Source organism: Cupressus sempervirens, chromosome 10, assembly GCF_028749045.1.
Source record: "Cupressus sempervirens isolate cs-2001-9-10 chromosome 10, ASM2874904v1, whole genome shotgun sequence".
In the NCBI taxonomy this organism is placed as follows: domain Eukaryota; kingdom Viridiplantae; phylum Streptophyta; class Pinopsida; order Cupressales; family Cupressaceae; genus Cupressus; species Cupressus sempervirens.
In genome coordinates, this window is record NC_143127.1 from 716,655,458 (window position 1) to 716,675,071 (window position 19,614).

Sequence of the window (19,614 nt, forward strand, 5' to 3'; positions counted from 1 at the left end):
AATAATTACTTTATACATACCTTTATTGGGTTTGTGACCAATGCATTTACCTTGCTAGAGTATTATGCTTTTGTTCCCATGTTCTATATATCACATGCTACAAAATTATGATCCCTTATCATTGGTGGTGGTATTTCACATTTATTCAACTCTAATGCTTTCTCGTTGGATCTTCAAAACTATATGCTTCTACCTTTAGTTGTTTTGAATGGAGATTTAGTTCTCGTGTGATTCATATCAATGTTATGTGTAATATCTTCAAGTGCTTATTAAAATAATTTTTTCATTGGCTGAAAATAATTGTCCGTACCACCTTGGGACCACTTGGTCTACCTTATGCTCGCCCTCCTTTGACTTTCTATGCCCTTACTAATATGTGGTTCGTAGCATGAAGGGTGTGACTTCTCTATTGACTGACACCCTTAACTATGTTAAGTAGCATTAATTAGTGATTGACATTTTAATTTATCTTATTGATATTTAGACCTATGTATATTAATTTTTATAAATTAATTGAGAATACTATTATTCGGATAATATTACTAATAATGTATTTAGTATTACTATTAGGCAATATGGTTTGTTCAAAACATTGACAAACAAGAGTAATGAATTGATACATATATTTATATTTAAAATAATAAATATTTTGAATATACTTATATTAGTCATATGTCAATATGGGCTTTTGACAATCCACATGTTTGTAGAATTCCTTGTCCTACCTTGGGTACGTCCAAATATGTGCACTTATTAGCATAGATTTCTGTTCTTCTAATGCCTCTTCTTGTTCTGTGCCTCACATAAACTGTTCAGCCTTTGTTGTGAGTTTGTCGAGTGGAAATGATATCTGCACAAGTTCTTTGATGAATTGTCAATAGTAGCCAACATTATTACTCCATTCACCTCCTCTAGACTTTCCACTAGATGATAACGCTTATATTGTTGGGGTGTTTCTTCGACCCTTCTTTGCAAACTATATGACCAAGCAAAGATCAAAGGGAATCCTGTTGTATGCATAGTGCATACAACCTATCCTCAAACACAGACGTGGTCCTCAAGTTATCTTCCTTGATAATACTGATTTGGTTGTAATTGAGAACTCGTCCATAAGCAAGTAGATCTTGTGTTCTACCACTTCTAAATGTTGCCAATGGACAAGATGGGGAAGGAGTCCTTAATTGTGATGGTGTTGAGACATTTGAAGTCCACACAAATTCAAATCTGGTTCACTTCTTTATTTAAGAAACTGACAATGGGCAATGCCCATTCCCTGGTTGTACTTTGAAAATGACTTCAGCATCCAACATCTTTTGTATTTCTTATTGTCTTTTGCAACATATTTTCTATTCATGTTGTACAACCTCTTTCATATGGGGCTTGCACTTGGTACAAGCAAAATTCGGTGGAGGTACAACTCTTATGGTACAACCTTTAGGTCTTGGTATGGCATATATGTTCCTGAATTACATAAATATCTTGAATGCTACTATTTTCAAGACGAGGTCCTAGTAATCCCAAATGAGGATCACCTTGAGGTAATCTTTGTTCCCTAGGTTCACCTTCTCTATGCTTGGTTCCTCGTATCTTATAACTTTGTCTTTTTCAAATCGGTGGGCTGGTCTACCCTCGCCATGCCTTGTATTCACCATACTTAGGAGGGTAGGCATTGTTTTCTTCTTCAATCTCCAACATGTTGCAATTTGGATGGAAAACTTCATAGTCTTTCATTTGCCAGTAGAACAATCCATTGAGAGAACTAGTTTCATCGTCTGAATAGTTCCCCAGCTTCAGTATGCTTTCCTCATGTGGTTGCATCCCTCCTTACATGTCAAATTTTCTTTGTTCAGACTCGGAGTTTGATGCCACCTCTTGACTTATTGTTTAGCTTTGTAAGTCAATGACGTACTTTTTACCATCACTCTCAATGGGGAGTGTGTTCTTCCAATTGTGGTTGGCCCTTACTGTGCTCAACTAACCCCTTCTAAGGAAAGCATCATACTCTTTCTTTTCCACTGAGATTATAAAGTCCAAGAACTAGTGGGTCCCAATGACTACCTTTTGGGCCATAAGTGCTCCAATTGGTTTGATGTCGTTAAGTGTTCCAATTCGTTTGGTGTCGTGTTGGTCAGCACCCACCAAATGAAAGGTTGGTGGCTAGATTGTGGGCTTGCTAAGGGCTTTCCATGTTTCCTCCGGTAGTACATTTATGTTAGATTCATTGTTCTCAATGGTATTGTCGGTTTCTGTTGCATAATTTTTCGTCTTAATCACCGTCAAGATCCTTCCAATGCCAACTGCCAATAACATTAGACTTTGTGGTGGTATTGATGAAATTATCCTTTTGTGCTTTAGTCATCTGGCCATTGTCAATTGACTGACCATTATGCTGGTTGCTATTGTTGTTACAACCCAATTTGGTTATTGCCAGCGTATGACTACAATGTTGCACAACACTTGCTGTATAATGTTTGTCTTTGACATTGGTTGTAGGAGAGTGTTAGTAGTGCCTTGTGACATTTTTTCATTCCTCCATTTCCAATTCAATATTGGTTCTAGCTTCCTTTAATCTTTCTTTCTCTATACAAGGATCATGATACATGGCTTTTTTCTCTTTTAACCTTTTGATTGCCAATACTTACTCCTCTAGGGGTGTGATATCTATCGTGTTCACTCCCTTTGTTTGGAACCATCAGTGTGGTCATGATTACCTAGACCCCACACCACTTGCACAACATGCTTTCGCCTCCATGCCCGCTCTAGCAATTCTTCGCAAAGTGACCCCACTCATTGCATCGACAACATTGTATCATAGTTTGCCACTTCGTGTCATACTGGATGAGACTTCTTGGTGTATTATCACTATTATTGTTGCTTCCTCATGATTGTTGCGGTACCCACCCAATGAGGCATTGGAGTTTGTAGGTCTGGGTGGTATGGTAGTTGGAGTTGCCTGTTCTCCTTGGGTGAAGAGCACTTGATTGCTTATCGCCATTAGATTTTATAAGTCATTTTAATGGAGTGCCTTAGTACTTGGCAGATGTTATAGGATGACTTATTTGGGTAGTTAGCCTTTGTTTGGCCTTCAACTTTACAGTTTGTACACCATAATCTTTGCCATTATTTGTAACTTCTTTCTCGACTCTCATATCCTTCATCATTTACATCATATCCTTCTAGAGATCTTGTATGTTCTTGGATTATCCTTTACTCTCGTTATTCATGGTGTCACCATCATTTATTTTTTCTTCCCTTGGGATGTCTTATATTCCCTTTTAGTGTCTAGAGTAAGGTTATAGGTGTCATTGTAGGAAGATGGAGGTACCACTTCTTTTTCTGTAAGGTTGGATTCAGTCCTTTAACGAACTGCATTTGTTCTAGGCCATTTGCTAGTGGGTTTTCCAATTTACCAATGGGTTCTTTCGGTTTATGATGGTAGGCACATATGATCTCATTTTCCCCTTGTCTTGCATTATAGATCTTTGCTAGCACTTCATTGTCGTTGTGAAGCAATTCAAATTCTTCTTGAAATGCCCTTCTCAAGTCATCCCAAGTTGTTTTGTATAGTCTTGGTAGGCCTATTCCCAATCGGTGGCAACTCTTCGTATGTTGGCAGGGAAGGCCTTTAACCAATAGTCATGGTCGTCTGTCAGTCGACTGGATTGTCATCAGTGTTTCTATAGCCGACGGGGTGATTGTCGTCAGTGTTTTGTATTTTGTAGCCGATGGGTAAACAGTTTGTAGCGGACATAATGTTTGTGGCCGACGGACTCCTTTAGGAAGGTTCGGCGGATAGTATTTATATCCCGTCTGGGATCATTGTAATTGATCATTGATCATTGATCATTGATCATTCATCTTATGAAGCATAATGTAATGTTCTGGCATATGCGAATAATCTAAGGAATTCTGCTGTTCATGTTCCGTTGTTTGTATGCGTTCATTTATTTACTAAACAGTTTGTAGCGGACATAATGTTTGTGGCCGACGGACTCCTTCGGGAAGGTTCAACAATAGTATTTATATCCCGTCTGGGATCATTGTAATTCATCATTCATCATTAATCATTAATCATTCATCTTATCAAGCATAATGTAATGTTCTGGCGTATGCGAATAATCTAAGAAGTTCTGCTGTTCGTGTTCATTATCTGTGTGCAATTCTTGATTAACCTATGCGGTGAACATTTGGCGCCGTTGCCTTATGAACTTGGAAGGTGGGAGGAATGAAGATTAATGCCAAATCAGCTTAACAAGTATCGAAATAAGGCCAAGGGAAAAGATGGAATCCATACTGCACAAGAACATTTAATTCTGGCACAGCAGGCAAACTGCCGAAGGAGATTCCAGAAGATTGCCAACGGAAACAGGAGTGCGGAGGCATTGTTGGAGGAGACTTGACAACGGGTGGAATTGGTGGAGGAAGCACGGGAGGAGTTTTTGAATTTGTGTTCGCCGAGGGAAGAGAATCCAGACGGAAGAGCATCGACTCGCACGGCTCGGAGTGCCGACGGAGCAAGAGTGTGGAGTGAACTCTTCGTCCGGGATACACTTTCGTGGGAGACAACTTTAGAAGATCCTTTTTCTTCACCAAGGTTTGCAGTTGTTGAGACCGCCGATGTTGGAGTGCAGACTGCCGGTGTGAAAGAGCAGATCGCCGGTGTGGGAGTGCAGTCCGTTGGTGTGGGAGTGCAGACTGTCGGTGTGGGAGTGAAGAGCGCCAGTGTTGCAGGACTGAGCAACGCTTGTTTACAGAAACCAATTATGATGGTGGGACCAAAAGAGAAACTGCTGAAGTTAAATGGCGATGGTACAGTCGATCCCATTCGACATTGCAAAAAATGTGAAACGATCGGGAAGACAAATGGGATAACTGATGAAGACGACTGGATGAGGCAATTTCCAGCCACCCTACGAGGTGTAGAAATTGATTGGTTCACTGATACGGATCCACAAAAGCTAAACAGTTGGGATAACATTAAAAAGGAGTTTTTGGCAGAATTTAAACTGTTGCGGGATGATAATGAAATTGTAGCAGAGATCTTCAATGCTAAGCAGGGGAAGAACGAAACCGTCTGCATTTACGCCAGGAAATTAAAAGACTTGATAAACAAAATGGAAAGTAAGCCGGCGGACGAACTTCAGAAAAGATGGTTCGTGGAAGGCCTACGCTCGAAGTTGTGGAGGAAACTGAAAATTGTGCCATCGTCGTCATATACGGAAGCTTATAACAGAGCATTGGACCTCGAAAGTGAGCTGAAGACAAAGAAGAAGACGAAGACTAGCTCATCTGATTCGGATGACGACAAGCTTGCCGGAGGTGATAGCAGCGACGATGAAGGCAACAGTAAGAAGGTTCGTGCCCTACAGAAGGACATCATCCGCATGATGAAGGAGTTTAAAAACATGTAGAAGGAGCCAAAAGGCAGTGAGCTGTGGTGCACGGAGTGTAAGACCGACGGTCATACTAAAGGATCGTGTCCAACGAACCAATTTTGTGACATTTGTCAGATCATGGGCCATTCAACAAAAGAGTGCCCCTTTAACATAAAGACAAGAGGATCTTCGCAGGTGCTTTTTACACAGAGGCTTCCTTGTCGGGCAATAGCAGAAATACGAATAGTGCAGGTGACACATCCGGAGGGTACAGGAATAATAACAGAGGGCAAAATAACAACAATGCGAACAATAACAATAATAATGGGAGCTGAAGTCGAATCCAGTATGATGCAAACGGACGGCCGATTGTTCAATGCCAAGCATGTAATTTGTGGGGTCATTTTGGGCGGGATTGTACAATGACAAACACACCGAAATTATTATGCAGATGGTGTGGACCCGGTGATCATGAAGATGCCAAGTGCCCAAAGTCTGGAGTAAACTTGATCACTGTTGGCACAGATGAAGAGGAGGTTTTGGCAATTACGCGGAGGCAAGCAAAACTGCCAGCGGAGGAAAAAAGACAATTGCAGGAAGCATAGGCAAAAATTGGAAAGGCATCGTCGGCAAGGACATCTTAGTTGAAAGACATCACCAACACCTTGGCAAGGAACTTCGCAGAACAAAACATTGTACGACAGATCTTACAAACGGAGATACCGGTCAAGATAAGTGACCTTCTCACAATGCCCCAGTTACGGACGGCCATTCTGAATCATACACCATTTCCGAAAGCAACGGAGGACACAGGAAGGGACAGTAGTCCAACAACGGCAACAGACCCAATGCTTTTGGGGCTCACGACGGGAAGGCATCCGACGGTCGTCGAGATGGGGATTTTGGGAAATGTTTTGACAGACACAATTGTCGATGGAGGGTCCGGTGTGAATGTCTTATCGGAGGATACCTGGAAGAAGTTGGGAAAGTTGACGTTGTGGCCACCTACATTTCAGTTGCTCACGACAGACCAACATGGAATCAAACTATTGGGAATCTTGAAAGCACAATCGGTAACTATTGGAACGCAACCATTTTTATTGGGTTTCGTAGTCATTCCATTGAAAAGAAAAGGATATGATGCTATTCTGGGACGGAATTGGTTGGTGCAAGCAAAAGTAAAACATGATTGGAAACGAAATACCCTATCAATGGAGCTCGGAGGCAAAAGATTCATAATTGACCTGCACACACAAATGGTAAGTGAGGAAGTAGCATCGTCAGATTCAGAAGGTGAAGGCGAAAGTGCCGACGAAGGGAAGAGGAGAATGGAACTGGACAAAGGAGTATTGACACTAGAAGGAGGATTGAATGACGACGACCTAGACTCGGTGAATGGCCTTTACCACTGGCAAATAGAAGACTACGAACTCTTTCCGAGTTGTAACATGTTAAGGGTCGATGAAGGTGAGAAAACAAAGGAAAATGAATGTCTGAAGGAATACAGAGAAGCAGATGACGCAAAGGAGGTTACGGCTAAAGAAGGGAAGGACATACAATACAAACCTAGAAAAAAGAAAAATTCCACCGTCCAGGACACGGTGAACGGATTGCACAGGAAGAAAAGAATGCATCGCACCATAAAATTACTTGAATGGTGCCGACAACAAGGAAATAAGCTAGATGCGTGATGACCGCAGGCACAGTGGGCGACGAAGGTGACACAGAATAGACATAAGGCGTGGCATGACAAACTCAACAGGTTTTAGTCGGGGAAGTTGGTACTCAAATATGACGGTCGGAATAAAATCAAACAGGAAAGGTTTAAGGCAAGATGGGTTGGACCATATCAGATCCGAGAGGTCGGCGACAATCAAGTGATAAAGTTGGGGACGTTGGACGGGCAAGAGGTACCTCACGCAGTGAACGGATCCAATTTGAAAATATATCGTGCCCAAAAGTCTTCGTCGCCGTTGTAGAAGGATCAGATGACTTCCTCGTCGTCGTCGTCGTTGTAGAATGGCGACGCCTGGAGACAAAATTGAGGTGCTGTATGTTTTCATAAAAAAAAAAAAAGACTCTCCCGCAGGGTTTTTGGCCGCGGAGTTTTGTTTTGAAATTTCTTTCGCGGATTGTTTTATTTTCTCTTCCCGTGGGTGATACCACTTTTTGTCTAGGGTTTTCATACCATTTTTCCGCGGCGCGCGAGGCAGAAAAGTTCGTCTGCTTGAAAGAACAAATAGTAGACGCCAACGCCGAGCCACAAGAGCAAAGGCTCTCCTTCCACGAATTGGTCCGCGGGCAGCTGTCCGCGAGAAAGCATTCCTGTGGCCCGCGGGCTTTCTTTTTTCTCCTCAGCTTGTGCAGACTTTGTGAAAGGATTTTTCAGCAAGCAGTATTCCTTGTACTTCCGTGGAGTTTGTGACTTCAACGCACCTGAAATGCCATAGTACTCGGCCTCTGCAATTAGGTTGTTGACAGAAAGAAAGGTCGCCCACGGACGTAGGTTTTTTTTGAAGGTCTTGAGGATCAAAAGCAAAACAGTGAAGAATTCAGGATCGCGGTCAAAATACGAGGGGTTCTTAACTTTCAGAGGAATAGAAGGGTTGTGTAGGAGATTGGCGAGGATCGAACCCTTATCAGCGTTGCATAAAGAGGCAGCGGATGTTTGGAAAATTGCGGCCTGTTTATTTTCGCGTGATTGTCTTCCGTGGGAAGGAAAGGGATTACCATTTATCCTGAACTCCAGAGAAATAACCTGCTCACGGTAGTGAGAGATTGTGGACGGCGGCTTTTGAAATTGGCTCTTTTGCGGCCATTACTTCTGATCTCCCGTGCCCTCTATCTGTCGCTATCTCTTCGTCTTTGAGTCCTTGTGGACATCTGTGCAAGGCGTTTACGCACCTGGGGCGCTGCCCCAGGACCCTCGACCTCGCCGGGGGCGTTGCCCTTTGGAGCCCTTGTCGTTGCGGATATCATTCATGGGACTTATGACCAGTTGATGAAGACTTGGAGCTGCTGCAGCCATGGAGTGCCTGTGTACCAGAGGCATTGGGAGTAGGTGTTGGTTGAGAGGCTGTCTTGGTGGATGCATAGAGCGCTCGGGAGGAGTGGGTCATCCAGAAGGCAGTACAGCGACACTTAGCTCAGTGGACCCAGTGTTGGAAGCAGAGAAAGCAGCATGGGTGGCTATCAAAGTCAGCTTGAGGAGACAGTATTGTGTTAGCAGAGGCTACAGATGTAACTGGATGAATGTGGAAGTGATGCGACAGAAGCAGATTTTTTTTTGTATACACTCTATTAATGTATTTTGGTTGTTAATTTGTCTCAGATATTTTGTAATTATTGTCAGGAGACGACTTTTCTTTTTGGGGGGGATGGTGTCAGCCGTCTGGATTGTCGTCGGTGTTTCTGTAGCCGACGGGGTGATTGTCGTCGGTGTTTTGTATTTTGTAGCCGACGGGTAAACAGTTTGTAGCGGACATAATGTTTGTGGCCGACGGACTCCTTCGGGAAGGTTCGGCGGATAGTATTTATATCCCTTCTGGGATCATTGTAATTCATCATTCATCATTCATCATTCATCTTATGAAGCATAATGTAATGTTCTGGCATATGCGAATAATCTAAGGAATTTTGCTGTTCATGTTCTGTTGTTTGTATGCGTTCATTTATTTACTACACAGTTTGTAGCGGACATAATGTTTGTGGCCGACAGACTCCCTCGGGAAGGTTCGGCGGATAGTATTTATATCCCATCTGGGATCATTGTAATTCATCATTCATCATTCATCATTAATCATTCATCATTCATCTTATCAAGCATAATGTAATGTTCTGGCGTATGCGAATAATCTAAGGAGTTCTGCTATTCGTGTTCATTATTTGTGTGCAATTCTTGATTAACCTATGTGGTAAACATTGTCTTGGCCATTAGCCTCCCATATAGTTAAACATGTTTTACAATGGCGAGAAGAGTACTTTGATCCATCCCCATCGAATTTTGCAATTTTTTGCTTGTTCAACGAGTTGACCATTTTTTTTTCGTTCGGTTGATAACATGTATGTTGTTGATCTCAAGTGGGTCTATTCCTTCTTTGCGTTCTTGTGCTTCACTTGCACCATTGGCCATGCCCGAGCTCTCAACCCCTTTACTTATGTTGTTGATGCCTTAACACCTCCCTTGTACTGATGCTCCCTTCTCCTTGGAGAAGTTGGTTCTAGTCCCCTCATTTTTTGCTTCTTCAATACAACCAATTCTTCAATGCCCCACAGAGTATTTCCAAATAATTGTGCTGCACCTTGCCTTGTAGGTTGTATTCTACTTTAACCAAAGCCTTTGTTGTCCGCCACTTTGGCATCGATTGACACTCCAACTCTTACTTCATGGAGGGCTTAGGGATTCTTCAACTATTCTTTGTAGTTGTTGTTGCCTCTCAATTTGCTCTTGAATTCACAAGATCTGTTTATCGAGGTTTTCACTTCCCTTTCTATTGTCTCTCTCTCCTAGTATGTTGCTCTCTCTCCTAGTATGTTGCCTTCTATCTTTGTTCGACAAAAGCGGCATTAATTATTTGAGTTGTTGGAGGTGTGATGCCTACTTGCATTGTGTTGTTCCTCCTCCCTTTGGTTCCTTTCTTCATATCGTTGCATTATTTGTTGGCGACTTTCCCCTTGCCTCGCTGTACATTGTTCTTCTATTTCAACCAAGTTTCGTGCCAAAATCTTGGGATGCTTCTAAGAAGATCATAGACCGTTGGGCATATAGAGAATTTGTCGCATATATTGTCTTCAAGGAACACTCTCTAATGGGCTTTCCTCTGCATGTATTGGTTGTCTGACACTTCCCATGTACACCCCAGGTCTTGGGTTGATTTGATCTTCCCTTGTTACTTCCTCTTCTTCTACATCGGTATCAATTATAAGCACTTGTTGTTCGAACAATAGACCCATTTCTCTGCCATCACGGCCTCTGTTTATTTGATCTCCAAGCTCGAACAGTTGACAATGCCAAAATGTTTATTCCCTATGAGATATGTCTATTTATTTGCATAGAGAGATCAGAAATATTCACACATTAGCATAAGAAACATAATTCTTAAAATAGAAGTCATACACATAATAGTGGCAAAATAATAAACTTAATTTCCATGAAAAGTCATAACAATAGTGGTCCACTCCCAGTGCCATCTGGCTATATATATAAAGTGCTCAACAGTTGGTTGAGTATACCAACCATCGCCAACCTCTTACAACTACGCGAGAACCAACTATCATTACATTGCCATTCTTAATTAAAATGTAAAACATAAGTCTTATTCCCACCCACTAAGCTTGAATTATTAGAGCTTGAAGCCAAAGTTTGGTCGATGAAAAGTTTAAGTATATGACAGTAAGCTTGATCTTTTTACATTTTTCATGACTTAGGGATTTATGAGAGGATAGGGGGAGAGTTGATGCTTGGTTGGGGACTCTATATTTTTTCAATACCTGTGGTATTATGATTATATCTAATTTATTTTATTCACAGTCTTATTTTAGTCCATGTGATGAGTAACTAATAAGTGGCTGTAGTTTAGTGGTGAGAATTCCATGATGATAGCCTGATCCAGAGTTGAAGTTGTCAATTGTGGGGAGAATCTAGGTTCTGCTGCAACCAAAGTCACAAAAATTGAATCAGATAATCTACAATTTTTGGAGTTGTAAGATTTTGATGATTTGTGAGTAACAAGAACCTCACAATGATTCTACTCAGAAAGGAGGAGACACCAAAGACCAATGCTGAAGATTATGATAGGCATTGAATGATGCCTTGTTAATACTGAAGTTGGAGATGACTTTATTCATGAAGTTGACATTGAATAATCTGTTGCAGATTTGTGGACCAAGTTGCACAATTACTACAAGCTTCGGAAGCAAGCAGATCATAGTTTTGGAAGATCAGCTATACACTCATCAGTTGCAGGGAGGAGGTTCAGTTTCAGACCATATCATGCATTTTAAGGATGTGCATGATCAATTAGTGTCTATGAAGAAAGAGATGTGTGTGCTATGTGTCACACCTTCATAAGGAGGAAATCTCGTATTTATAAGAAGGAAAATTAGTATTCCAAATATTTGGCATAAAGAAAATGAGTTGTGAGAACTCAAAAAGGACAAAAGATTTGTAGGGATTCCTTAGGATTTCCTACAAGAGACAAAAGAGGAAGTTAACTTTACCAAGAAAACATACAAAATGAACAACAAAATGAGTCATACTGGTGCTAAAATAAAATAAGATAACTATACTAGTGCATAAAATAATTATAGAATAATACTGTGCCTACTTTGATTGGATTTGCAAATGAAGTGGAATAGGATTTTGGAGAATGATACATCTCAGCATCTTTTACATAGACTTTTCTAAGGATAGTTATGCTAGTAACTATATAGTGTGAAGCTTATGATGATATCAAATCAATTGACATTTATTACATGTACATGTTTCACACATTTACCTATGTGCCTCTGCAGTCCTTGATTTCTGAGAAGTATAAAGTTTGCATTCCCAAAACTTTCTTTTTTTGGGTAGCCTTGAACATTTCTATGTTTTGGTGTCCTAGGCGTGCATTTAAGTTTATATTTCTTTATAAATGGAAATCATGAAAAAGTAATAGCATTTGGGAACTCGTCAAATTTGTGTGATGTGTTGGCATGTGTGAAACGTTATGTAGTGGATGACCATAATGAAAATTTTGAGTCAACTGTAAAAGTTGATACTTAGCAAACATTCTTTTTTATAGGTGAGTACATTCATTTAGCTTATCGTAGCTTTTTATGTTCATAGTTTGCTGTTTCTAGCACATTTTTGCCCTCTGCTGCATGGATTTATTTGTTTTAAGATGTGAATCCTTTGCAGTTCCCTGTCTGTTTTTCTTACTTGTCTAATTTGTCTTATCAGGTTTGGTAAAATTGACAAGAAAAGTTTAGATATGTTAAACTTTTGGTTGTTAGTTTGGTCATACATGGTCAATGCATGTTGTAAACCTGCCCAACTGGTTTAAAAACTTGAAAACACATGGAATAGGCTAACTTTAACACCAAACTGGTTGAGTATATACCCTATTTTGTTATTATTATTATTTTTTTCTATGTTATAGTACTCTCTTTCTTTACTTCATCTCTGCTTTCTACATATCAAGAATTTTGCTATAATTAAAATTGTGACTTCCAGATATGCGTATTCTTTAATGTTAACGAGAAACTGGCAATAAAAGAACTTCAAATGTATGCAAAGCGCATGAAAGATGACAACGTGCATCAGGCAATTATTATTGTCCAAGGAAAAATAACATCAGTAGCAAAAACTGGCATTAAAGAGATATCAACTCGTTACTTGTTGGAAATATTTGAAGTAAGCATTCTTAATTTGTATATTACTATGCTTTGCTGTGGCATTATGTATTAATTGCTTTTCCCTTTGCTCTGTTTCAGTTTTTGATGATTAATATGACTTCAGAAAAACTTTGAATTCTTGTGTTAGTAGATTCCTCAAGAGTGTTTTAAATTTAAAGATAATGCAAAATATAGGATATTTTTCGCATATTTATTTTCCTAATTTGGACATTGCCTTGCTGGTAGGGTATCATTACTGTCCTTTTCTGTAATAAATATGTATTTTGTCCATATGGAGGATTAGGAAATGTACATGTTTATCAGGGTTTCCAAACATAGATCTAATAATTTGGATGGTGTCTTTATCTACAAAAGTAAATACATCTTTTCCAAAATGCTCTAAATAACTTAAAGCCTGTCTATTTTTTGATGAATTTAGAAATTACGTTTCATTATTTCCTGGATGCTAAACATCTATGTTAACATGTTTACATCAGACACGTATATGTCAGACTCCTAATTGGTACATAATCTAAGACTTCACAAATTTTGGTTAAAAAGTTTACGTATTCATCATAGTATAATGAGCTTTGCTTATTATATTTTCCGAAGCTAGAGCATACAGCATTAAAATTCCCCATAAATTAACAATTGACTATTCTGCGGTAACCATCTAAATTTAGAAACCGTGTTACATTATTCCTAGGATACAATAACATGTTTACATTAGAATCCTGATTGATTCATAATCTAAGATTCTGAAGCCTATCGGCGTCTTTACTGATTTCACCAATGTTTATTAAAAGTTCTAAGTATTCATCAAAACATAACATGCTTTATTTATTAAATTTTCATACAGGATTAAGCTTTCCCTGAAATGATTAAGGATTTGTAGCCATCTAACCCACACCAGCCATCTGACAACATTCTTTTTTGAAATGCTGCATAACTATGTGTGTTTGTTCTAAGTTTGATGGTAGGGAGGATTATGATGCATTTTCATTTAACTAGTAATGCTTTGCCTCCATTGGAAATATATTTTGTTTAATTCTCTGTTATACTTAGATTCTGGAATAGTAGGGCAGGAAACAAGGGAACTTTTTTGAGGATGTCAGGAATTAGTTTTGAGGGTGGCAGGAATCAACACCATTAAACATTTAAAGCCTATATAGTAGATGGTAAATTGATTTCTTCCAAAATTTCCATGATAGAACTAATAGATTATAGAACACAAACTAAGAAGTAAGAACTCATGCAAACTTATGGTTGTCTGGACCGTACTTTCACTGTCTTCTTTGCAGACACAAATAGGGGGATGTCTCTCGACATTAGGATGCTATAGTTGAATTTTCCTAGCATCTTCCTTCATCTTCTGGAAATGTTCTTTGCCAATTGGGAAATTTACTATAAATTTTCTTAGTTATATCATATTATAAATTACATTTTTTTTTATTGCAGTATCAGAGTATCTATATACCATATTTTTTGAAGTTTGAAATAATGGTATTCTTGTCTTGTTTCCTGTCTTTCCAGTTTAGGTGACTCTGGTCAAAACTTCAATTTTAATGTTTCCGATGCTGATCAGATACCAATACAAATGATTATGTGTAGAGAATTGAGGAACATTGGAAATGAGGGAATATAAAGAGTTTTTCCTCCGATTGAGCTTCTCCAAGTTAGATTTGGATTTTTTTGTTGTATATTTTTTCTGTTGTTGGGGTGTATTCATATTTACACTGAAGTTTTTTTTTCTGCGTGTGTGGTTGTTTGGTGTTGGGAAGGGATGGTTATTGAAGCTGAGTGCTTGAGGATATTATCTTGTTTTTATGTCCTGGAAAGTATCTGTGTGCTGAAAGTCAAATATCGATGCAATTGCTACATCAATATGTGTGCTGAAAGTCAAGAAACTTGGAAACATTCAGCTGAGAATGCAAGGAGACAATGGTTTGTTGGGTACAGAGCCGTGTTTGTTGCAAGGGTCGAGGGGCATGAAGTTGAGGTCCAGGCAGATGGGGTGCATAGTGGGAAGGGAACCAGAGAAAATGGTGAAATTAATAGAGCTCTAATAGGGTAGCTTAAAGTAGAGTGGCTTGTTTTTTTGGCTGTTTGAATTCTGCAGAGCTTTTGTCAAGGCAATTTTTGGACGAATGGGTGCTTAATATTTGGGGTAAAATATTGGAGATTTTGGCTCATTTCTCAAGAATGTCTCAATAAGTGTTTTTTTTTTCCTTTGAAATTAGTAGTATGGCTAAAAAGGAGTGGATAATGTTTTTGAACATTGGAAGCTCATTTTTTGTGCTATTTCATGGGACCTTGACCTGGAATATAAAAATGTCTCTAATTATTAATGCACTGATGGGTTGAATCTTGCGATGATTGACGCCCTTGCTTAAATCTAGTCCATTGTCATGCAAGTCTACGATGACCAATACTAGTATTAACCTCCGTATGCAATGCCATGTACGGTCACCTCAACCTACAACCCTTTCACCTTTATATGGTGACACTCTGGCCCTAGGATATACACTTCCTCTTTTGGTACGACAATATCTCCACACTCTGGTAATGAGAACTCTTTTATGATAATATTATTTCGCCCATACGATCACTCCATCTGCTCTTTTGTACGGTCCCACTTAGATGTCTTTAGTTGTAAAGTAATTTTCTCTTGTATGGTATATATCAATACGACCAACACTGCAATTCCATCGTACGGTAGATACCTATACAACTCAACACTCAATTTAGTCTGTGATGCTCTCGATCAATCAGTCCTGAATCAATTAGGGCCCGTTTGGTTGATGGAATAGGAGTAGAAAAATTGGAATACAATTTTCATTTTCTGTTTGGTTGATGGAATAGGAATAGAAAAATTTGGAATATGATTTTTATATTCCCATTTTGCCTCTAAAATGAGCTTATACCCATTCCAAAAAATAGCTGTTATTGGAATAGCCATTCCTATTCCCAATATTACATGCCTATTCTCCATTCCTATGCCCGTGGCCAAACGGGCCCTTAGGGTATTGGAATTGTACATTAGTATTGCTTATATGGAATTGTACATTAGTATTGCTTATATATAATATCGTATAGCACAATGTGTCAACAAAAGAATATAGTAGTGATGAATTGTCGCCAACATAATAATGCTATTTTCAAATGATATGAATATCCTTAACTATTACAGACTTGTCCTCAAGGGAGACTTCTTAGATTTGGACCACTGAGTAGAAATTGCGAATGCCAAAATAGGGAGGATATCTCACCTTTGAAACAAATGGACAACGCAAAATTCCAATTGGAATTTCAAATGTAAAGGAAATATAAAACTCACGATGCCTATAATAATGCTAAATTCAGCCTTATAAAGGGCTTTAGGAGGTTTCCCGTAGGGTTACGAACGACTGACACAACCTACTAATTTATAACTAAGTAATAAATAAAGACGACCCATAAGATATCATTATCAATTTTGGGGACATATAAACAATATATTTTTTTTAAAGGGGTAAATGCTTTGACTTGAAGCTATGAACCAGTGAGGCCACAAATGTGGGACCTCGTCCCCATTAGATTTGAACCTTGATGGCAAGGATAAAAACTCAACAACTTAACCATCACAACATGCCACTATTGGCGGGACATATAGACAATTAATTTAATTGAGTTATTTAATTATTTTGGCGATATTACAGTCTCCCCACTCAGAGATTGCTTGCCTTCAAGCAATTGTTCCCATAAGGTAAACTTTAATGCATATGCGAATATGCAAAAAATGTAACACAACATAGTAATACCAGAGAACTCTCAAATGTTCCTTCAGTTATATCATCAATTTTTACAATGTATGACACCATTGTTAATGCTGTGGCCCAGAAATAGAGATAAACTGCAATAGAAGAGCAGAAATAAAACATAAAAGACACAAAGCATTTATCCTAGGAAACCCTTCCACATAAAGGGAAAAACCCAGCCACATCAACAAAATATCTCTTTTATTTATCAAGAAACGTTTAGTACAAAGCTTTCCCTTAATTACAATAAACCATGCAATCACATAAATAGATTGCATAAGACTCCTTATCTTACACACGAAGGTCTTTGAGTCCCAAAAATAAGACCCTTCATATATCCACACATTCAACACTTCACATGACTATACACATGCTTCTTCACATGACGTATGACACGTCTTTTTGCATAATATTAACTTAAATATAATCACAAATATCTCTTTTAGTTGAAGATGACCATAACAGTCATAAAAAACAAATTTCTCTTTCATAAAATTAGAGATAGAGATCTCTATTGTAGCTACAAACTTCAACACTCCCTCTTAGCAAGAGAGACATCTTTAGAGATTGCTTGCCTTCAAGCAATTGTTCCCATAAGGTAAACTTTAATGCATATGCGAATATGCAAAAAATGTAACACAACATAGTAATACCAGAGAACTCTCAAATGTTCCTTCAGTTATATCATCAATTTTTACAATGTATGACACCATTGTTAATGCTGTGGCCCAGAAATAGAGATAAACTGCAATAGAAGAGCAGAAATAAAACATAAAAGACACAAAGCATTTATCCTAGGAAACCCTTCCACATAAAGGGAAAAACCCAGCCACATCAACAAAATATCTCTTTTATTTATCAAGAAACATTTAGTACAAAGCTTTCCCTTAATTACAATAAACCATGCAATCACATAAATAGATTGCATAAGACTCCTTATCTTACACACGAAGGTCTTTGAGTCCCAAAAATAAGACCCTTCATATATCCACACATTCAACACTTCACATGACTATACACATGCTTCTTCACATGACGTATGACACGTCTTTTTGCATAATATTAACTTAAATATAATCACAAATATCTCTTTTAGTTGAAGATGACCATAACAGTCATAAAAAACAAATTTCTCTTTCATAAAATTAGAGATAGAGATCTCTATTGTAGCTACAAACTTCAACACTCCCTCTTAGCAAGAGAGACATCTTTAGTTAGGTGTGCACACTTAGCTGCAAGCAAAGATGATAAGTTCACATAACCTATGTTATCTTAACATAACATAATCCACCATAGTTACTTCATAAGCACATAGAATGGAGTCACACACATGACTTTGATCATGCCTGCCTGAAAAGGGTAGAACGTATATTTTAGCTTAAAACTTCTCCCAGAGAAAGTTACATTTCCACCATGCCTCGTAGAGGTTGGTCCATTGTACCTACTCGCAGAGGGTGGAATGAGGGCTTTCACCTCAAACTTCTCCTTGAGAAGAATGCATTTCCACCATGACTACTCGCAGAGGGTGGTCCACCGGACCTAATTGCAAAGGGTGAAGAATGCTTTCACCTCAAACTTCTCTCAGAGAAGGATTCATTAATAACAAAGGTTTTCTCTTAATAGAGACTCCCTCTCAACTGGGTGAAGTTTATAAACTTGCGAAGGGTTGAATATCTCCCTCTGTCACGTAATCTTCCTCTGAAGCTGAATAGTGTTTTCTTTTTTAAAAACATGATCTTCCCCTTTTAATAATGTGCCACCAATTTAGTATCAAGACTGCAAACAACGTTGACCATCCCATTACAACCATATGGGAAAATGAGAAGCAACATTTTCCAAAATAGCCTGTTAGTCTCATTACAGGCTTTTGCACAAAGTTAAGTCAATATGCACATAATACAAAATATATGATTCTGAGAATCAGAATTTATTATAATAATAGATAAGTCGTCTATTATTAGTTAATGGTTATCTATTTTAAATATCTAATTAGCTTTAGTTTGCTTTTGTTTTTTGCTTTCTCTAGAATAGAATGTTTCTATTCTTTACCATCGTTTCTTAAGGAAACATCATTTCATTCTTTTGTATAAATTGACCTTTCGGTCTCTGTTAATAAGAATTATTTTTGCAATTTCTCCAAAACCCGACTAGGGTTTTCCGTTTTTGTGAAGGATTCATGTGTTTCCTATCCTTTCCTAGGGTTTTTTAAGAAGCCGTCTGCTGAAAATCGTAGATCAGGTGGTTTTTTCTGCAAATCGCACCCTCAAACGTATCTGCAAATTGTGAGCTTCAAAATCGTGTCTGATTTCAACACTCTCGACTTTCAGTTCAACGTTCTTTGCACACCACGGACCTCTGTTCCACATTGCTGAAGTGGCGTCGTGCTTTCTTTGCAAATCATGGGCATTTGAAAAAAACACGATTTCAGCCTGCAATGTCTAATGAAACTTGTCTTTTCCTACTATGAATGGTGTCGTTTTTTGCTTCATACAACCTAGCCGCCCCTCTTTGCAATCAAATCTTCCTTTCTCGGGTGTTTCTTTATCAGCAATCTGCCATTTTTTTGCAACTATCAACCTCCATAGTTGTCGACTAGGGTTTTCTTCAAAACCCTAGTTTTTGACCCCAAATTTTTTTTTTGAGCAGAGATTCTTGGTGGGTTTTTCAAGAGCTCAACTGGATTGTCGTTAGATTTTTCTAGGTGCCTCGATTTTTGAGTCAACGGGATCCAAAAAACGATAGCATATTCTTTTTGGGTTTTTCAAGCTCTCTTTTGGGTCCTTCAATTTTTTTGGGTCCTCTATTTTTTGCCTCGAAGAACGTGCCTTCACAGATTTTCATTGAAAAACGTGCCATGGCATCTCTAACAAACATTCTGCTCGAGCATAACTCCAAATTTAATGGTCGAAATTATGGCACCTGGAAGCAACGGATCATCACAATTTTTGAATATCAGAACACCGATCAACTTGTTTGGGTGTTATGAAGCGTCCGACTTCTCCGAGTCCTGATCAAGATACATGGGATCTGAATAATTGAGAGGCAGTGATGCTTCTCAAATTATCCAT

The 19,614-nt window shown here is 38.7% G+C and overlaps 1 protein-coding gene across 1 annotated transcript in view; it reads left to right on the top strand.

Moving 5' to 3' along the window:
- Positions 1-19,614, top strand: part of LOC149535838 (DNA-directed RNA polymerases II and IV subunit 5A-like) — a 97,837-nt gene that overhangs the window by 12,570 nt on the left and 65,653 nt on the right. Inside the window, exon 2 of the mRNA XM_089803718.1 lies at positions 12,589-12,768. Within this exon, the coding sequence (XP_089659844.1) occupies positions 12,589-12,768 (180 nt within the window). The remainder of the gene's footprint in view (positions 1-12,588; positions 12,769-19,614) is intronic.